Source organism: Dipodomys ordii, unplaced genomic scaffold, assembly GCF_000151885.1.
Source record: "Dipodomys ordii isolate 6190 unplaced genomic scaffold, Dord_2.0 Scaffold35, whole genome shotgun sequence".
NCBI lineage: Eukaryota > Metazoa > Chordata > Mammalia > Rodentia > Heteromyidae > Dipodomys > Dipodomys ordii.
The window spans coordinates 4772256-4778785 of NW_012267251.1; the positions used below are offsets into that span (position 1 = coordinate 4772256).

The 6530-nt window shown below is 41.7% G+C and overlaps 1 protein-coding gene across 4 annotated transcripts in view; it reads right to left on the bottom strand.

Moving 5' to 3' along the window:
• The window catches only part of Kcnt2 (potassium channel, sodium activated subfamily T, member 2), a 262318-nt gene that overhangs the window by 255440 nt on the left and 348 nt on the right, over positions 1-6530 (bottom strand). The window contains exons 2-3 of one of the 4 annotated variants that reach the window (XM_013017370.1): positions 5279-5288; positions 1004-1035 (exon numbers count right to left, since the gene is read on the bottom strand). The exons of the other annotated variants lie outside the window; for them this stretch is intronic. Coding sequence (XP_012872824.1) covers positions 1004-1035; positions 5279-5288 — 42 coding nt within the window. The remainder of the gene's footprint in view (positions 1-1003; positions 1036-5278; positions 5289-6530) is intronic. 4 annotated transcript variants of the gene reach the window in all.

Here is a 6530-nt window from a genome sequence, read left to right on the forward strand (position 1 = left end):
TGTAATCCTAGCTACTCAGGAGGCTGAGATCTGAGGATCGCGGTTCAAAGCCAGCCCGGGCAGGAGAGACCGTGAGACTCCTATCTCCAATAAAACCACCAGAAAACTGGAAGTGGCGCTGTAGCTCAAGTGGTAGGGCGCTTGCCTTGAGCTGAAGAGCTGAAGGACAGCGCCCAGGCCCAGAGTTCACGGCCGACCAAAAAAAAAAAAAAAATGAGCTAGCTACTGGTATATGTTACTACATATATTATTTAATTTTTTATTTTCTTTCAATATTGAAGACTGAAGCTATGAATATTCAGCCTCCATCCTCAAAATTAAGTAAATTTTTGCAAAAATTAAATTACTAACAGGAAAGGTAAAGTATATTTTTAGTATCATTGGTACTATAAATAAATGATTAAATAATAAATAAGTAAATAATTAATTAGGTGAAATCAGTTTCCTGGTCACTCATCTGAAAGTATATTTTGACAAGACTGAGTTGAGCCAGCAGGAAATTGTTTGGTAGAAATTGAATTCTCTGTAAAGTGTTACAAATTTTACGTACAAAAAGAGATTACTGTAGGGCGCTGGTGGCTCACGCCTGTAATCCTAGCTACTCAGGAGGCTGAGATGTGAGGATCGCAGTTCAAAACCAGCCTGGGCACGAAAATCCGTGAGACTCTTATCTCTAATAAGCCACCAGAAAACCGGAAATGGTGCTTTGGCTCAAGTGGTAGAGTGGTTGCCTTAAGCGGAAGATAATGCCTAGGCCCAGAGTTCAAGCCCCACGACTAACCAAAAAGAGAGAGAGAGAGAGATTACTGCCTCCTAACTCCTCTAACTTTATTGCATATGGATTTACTTTACAAAGTTAAAAACTTAAGACTTACAGAAAGGTATGGGTAATACATAGTCACATACATAAAAAGAGGCTACGATAGTTATTTAGAGGACTCAGATTTTTAAAATAAATTCTAAGTGGTATGACAAGCCACATTTCAATGTTATTCAAAGGTACTTATTCAAAGGAGAAAAAAAACTAAATGTTTCCTTTAAAAAAATGTCAGAATTCTTGTTCACTAGTGAAAAATAGTGGTTAATTACTAATGTAATTTCTCTGTATTCTTTGAAATACACTGTATATGTTTAAATTCAGATAGGATTTTTTCTTTGTTTGTTTTCGTGTGAGTACTGGGGTTTGAACTCCTGGCCTGGTTGCTGTCACTGAGCTCTTTTGCTCAAGGCTGGAGCTCTATCACTTGAACCACAGCTCCACTCCCACTTTTTTTGTTGGTCAATTGGAGATAAGAGCCTCTCAGACTTACCTTTCTAGGCTGACTTGTAACCACAATTCTCAGATCTCAGCTTCCTGAGTAGCTAGGATTATAGCCATGAGACTCCAGTGCCCAGCTTAAAGTGAATGTTTACATTAGTACTTGCAGTTTCTGGGATTTTATCACCTTATTTCTAGATATTTCTCTTTATACTATTGACAGAGCTTTAAAAAATCATAAGAATTTCTTGAATCTCTAGCAATAATTGTTAAATAATTTTAATAATGTGTGTAGTTGGCTTGTCCCTCTCTACAACTAGAAGTTAAAAATAACATTTCATTCATTTTAATAGCACTCGCAATATTTAAAGTGTAGTTACTGGCCCAAATTTATAAACTTAAATACTTTAAAATAAATGAGTACTGCTCCAAGTAATATAGAATGTATTACAGGAGCCAAAACTGAAAATTACAAAAACAAGGTCTCATATGAAAATACAAAGCCACTTCCTATAATTTAATTTTATTACAGACAGTAATATATTTTATAGTATATGTCTCAAGTAGCAGAATATCTTCTGAATGAATACAAGGCCCTGAGTTCAATATGGGGGAGGGTGTATCATAAATGCAAACTGCAATTTAATACCATAAATTTCACATGCTCTAAAAGGATACTAGACATACTACTGAAATCTTTTCCTTATTTTATAAAGACCTCTTAACTGTTCATTGACTTGTACTCTGTTAAAATTCTCTTATGGGTTCAGTCACAGGAAATTTGCTAATATTACTTTTAAGTGCTACCTTTAAGACATGAAAAATACACTTAAAGTTATTATGGTTAAAACAACTGACCTGGCTTTTAAAAAAGAGAACCATCTTAATTAAATTAATGTCTTACTGCTTTATGACTATAACTAAAAAATGCCATTAACAATAATTGAAATTACACCAATTTATCCACATCAAGATCATTGTGTTCCATACTTTTAAAATGACTAACTCATGATGAAAGAGAATAAAGGCTCATATTAAGTGTCTGAAAAAAATTCAAACATGAGACCTACCAGTCTTCTATTTTAGGAGGCTGCTCTAAATCTTTATTGTTTTCTAAATCATAGAAATATTAAAACAGAATATCATGGTTTATAACACTACAGATTCAGTCACTCTCTTATCAGAGAATGGCTTCTTATGAAGCCTCTTAGTTTCAGCACCTACTTGCGAATGTAAATTAAAGAATAATGCTAAGACACAAACTATTACATTTTATGTTCAGAATATTTTGCTATCTTAAGCCATCTCTAATATGGCGACTTCAGCTATTATATTTTCAAGTCTGTGTTGAATACACTATCTACAAATGATAAAGCATGCTCTGGGTATCTAAAAATAGAAAGCCTACCAAAGAAATTCCATGACGACCTTATGATAACATAAACAGTATTCTGGGAGAAATTCACCTGCTATTATAACAAGAAACACCTGCACACCAAGAAGTGCTGTTTCCGATTCTTCTACGTGCTTTTCTGTAACCTAACTTAATGAGACCCAACGGCAAAGCAAGTCTTCCAATGTTAGCTGAATGGGTAATGGTCATTAAATACATTCATAAGATGGTTAACATAGGTGTTGGTCTTCGACTTGGGATGCCAGAGAAATACATGCACACCCTACACAAAACAGACATCCCAAAAGCATAAGAAGAATTCTTCCTGAGCAATTCCCACATTTATTTCCTAGCCTCGCAGCACCAGCATTAACTATGTGCTGTGTTCTCTGCCACACTGAGTCTCTGCTCCCAGTGTTCTGCTCTGGAAAGGATGGAAGAGTGAAGGTGAAGGAAGGGAATTATGTAAGGATTTGGTTGTGATCACTAACGATATGGATTCTATACATATTACACATACGCCGCACATCTGTTAGATACACAACACATACATTATGTGGCGGGGGGGGGGGGAAATGCTACCTACTGAGAGATACCACAATATAAATTAGGGGACCTATCTACCTATATTATTTTGTAGAGAATCTATGGTGTGGAATATACTTTTCCTTTATGTCAGTGGGCTCATGTTTATTTTCTCTTTACATCCCTTCACGTATCTGTCACATGCCTCACTGATTTTTCTAATACTCATCAACCATACCCTATAAGATGTAGCTTAAATATATATATATATACATATATATATATATATATGTATATATACACATAGAGAATGTTTAGTAGCTTTAAGCAATTGAACTGAGGGGTTTCAATTCAACACGTTGGTTACCAAGTATAATGCAGGCTGGGAATGTGGCTCAGTGGTAGAGTGCTTGCCTAGCATGCTTGAAGCCCTGGGTTTGATTCCTCAGTACCACAAACATAGAAAAAGTTGGAAGTAGTGCTGTGGCTCAAGTGGTAGAGTGCTAGCCTTGAGCACAGAGAGGCTCAGGGACAGAACCCCAGCCCTGAGTTCAAGCCCCAGGACCTGCAAAAAGAAAAAGAAAAAAGGACAATGCCTCTTAAAGGGAAGAGAGGTAGAAATTGTCTCCCCAACATTTATTTCTAGGTTTTAACTCTGAACACTGCAGACGGCCATGTTGATGCTGTTTCCTCTGAATTCTACTTTGAGATAGGATTGGAGCTTAAGCACTTTTTCTGGACTTGTTTGTGAAAAATCTCAGAAAAGCAGAGGGGTATTAGAAGCAGCAGAGCCAGCTAGAGCTGGGAGTGACCGGCCTTCATCTACGACACAAAGTATGCAGAACATGCTTTAAATTACCCCAGCCAAGGAACCAAGATGCTTACCAAACATCTCTCTGTTGGCTGGTGACTCTTTGGGTGGGGCACCTGCACCATGCAGACCTAGTGTGTGTGGGGTGGGGGGGAGGACAGGGAAAGGGAGGTCAGGGATAGTCCAGGAAGAAAGTATTCCCCTGTAGTACACAGCCTGCGAACAGCAGCATGGCACTTAGTACATCTGCTGGTGGACACCATCGGCGGTGACCTTTAGGATATAGAAGAGTGTTTCCTATTCAATTCAACCCAACAGAGGAATCTGTGACGTGATTTACAACTAGAGGTAGTTTTTACTTGGGGGAGAGGGGGATAAAAACAGAATTTGCAAACTGCAAATTAGAAGCAGAGAAGAAGCTACATTTCAAAAGAACATACCTTACTCCAGGTACTATTCAATTATCATTTGAGTTGGGGGGCGGGGAGGGGAGATTAAACATTTCTTGAGAAACTAGACTCAACAGGATTTGAGTTATCTCTGCCCTCATGAGAAATAATACCCAAGATGACTGTGTGTGCTCTCCAAAGTTCTGTCTCTCCGTCCCTGAAAGAATTCCCTTTCCCTCAAGGCCTATGTGAGCATTCCTGAAACAGAAACAGCACCCAGCACTGATAAAGCACTTGATCAGCTTAGTGTCCCTTGCTGGCCCCGTCCTGAGTGCCCCTCTCTGCTTGGTGGATATTCATGAAGTATTGATAATAGAAACAGACCCAGAGTCCTCTAATGGTTGAATGACTTGCCCAAGGCCTCTCATTAGTGAGACAGTTAAAGACTGAAAGCTAGATCCTCTGCTAAAACTCTCTCTCTCTCTCTCTCTCTCTCTCTCTCTCTCTCACACACACACACACACACACACACACACACACACACACCTTACCCAAACTAGATACTAACTTTCATAAACCACAAACCATCACTTAAAATGATGGGGTATTTGCCTTAAGATTATGAACTTTAGTTGTGTGGAAAATGTGGCTTGATTTTCAAGTTAAAAGATAGGAAGTAGACTACGCTTTTCACCGTAACAGAAAATGTAAATGACAGTGCAAAACTTTTTACTACGGCCATGACTCATGTAGGCCATGTGTAACTAACCGACATTCTTAATTCCTGAACTATTTCTCCAGCAGCCTTAGAACAAGGAGGGCAGCAAAGGAACAGCTAGCATCTTCATAATAAAGCAAACATTACCACTGTCCACAGCACGTGTCCTGTGTATCTCACCTACAACGTGCATCCTGAAACTATTGCCGAGAACGAAGCTCACCATCCCTGAAATGAACAGAGATCCAGTCTCTAAGCCCTGAGCAGCGCCCATCAATGGTTTGGGGGCGGGGCAGGAGGATGGAATCCATGTATCTAAGTGCTGATTGACATGGCAAAAGTGTCTAAAGATGCTCTCCAGCATCGCCAGTTAATCTGAAGCCATTCCATGCTGCTAAGACCTCAGCTATTGTATATTTAAGCTACACACTGGGGTGGGTGTGTGTGCGTGTGTGTGTGTGTGTGTGTGCCCAAAATGAAAAGCCTTGGTTGCAGATAGCATCCTTTACCACACATCCATCTCCCCGTGGGGAAGACTGCATAACGCGTGTCCCGTGGGGGCTGCGCTGGCCTCGGAGCTCTGGTTTGGGGGAGAAGAGAGGTGCAATGCCGCGGCTGAACACAGACACGGGGGAGGGGGGAACTTCATACCCAGCCCATAACGGATCCGGTGGGGAAACGCCACGCTGAACTTCCTGGAGCGGCATGGAGAGGCATGGAGAGCCTCTTCTGGGCACTGTGACTGACCCACGGGATGCCTGGCCGGGGGACAGACGGCATGGACACTCGAGGCCACTCGACACACTTGGCTTTCTCACAGAATGAGGGCAGCAACCAGGGAATTTCCTCCATCCAAGCAACACCACGCCATGGCGTGTGGCTGCAAACAGCCAGGATCATGGCTCATCCCAGGGATTCCACTTTTAAAACTTAAGTTTTCATTTGGAGACGTTCACGACCGGGGTTGGAAGGAGGTAGATAGATAGATAGATAGATAGATAGATAGATAGATAGATAGATAGATAGATAGATAGATAGATAGATAGATAGATAGATAGATAGATAGATAGATAGATGATAAATGTGGTGAAGGAGGAGTGATCCATAAATGAAGCCCCCATACCGGTTCCCAGGGCGCGTTCTCCACCGCCAGTGTGGTCAGTTTCTGGAACTACCTGTTACATATTTAAATCCAGCCAAGTACCTCACTCCCCCCAGCCCACCCCATCCCCCCCACCTCCCAGCGCCCTGGGCGCCCTGGTTGGTGACCCCGTCCTCGGCGCGGGGCGTGGGAGCGGCCGCAGGGACGGTGAAGTTTGCCTCGCGCACGGGGTCGGGGAACTTGGCTGCGGATGAGCCACACCTAAGGAGCCGCGTGGAGCCGCGGGGCGCCGATTCCCGGCCGTCCGCAGCGTGCCCAGCCCCGGCCGCCGGCG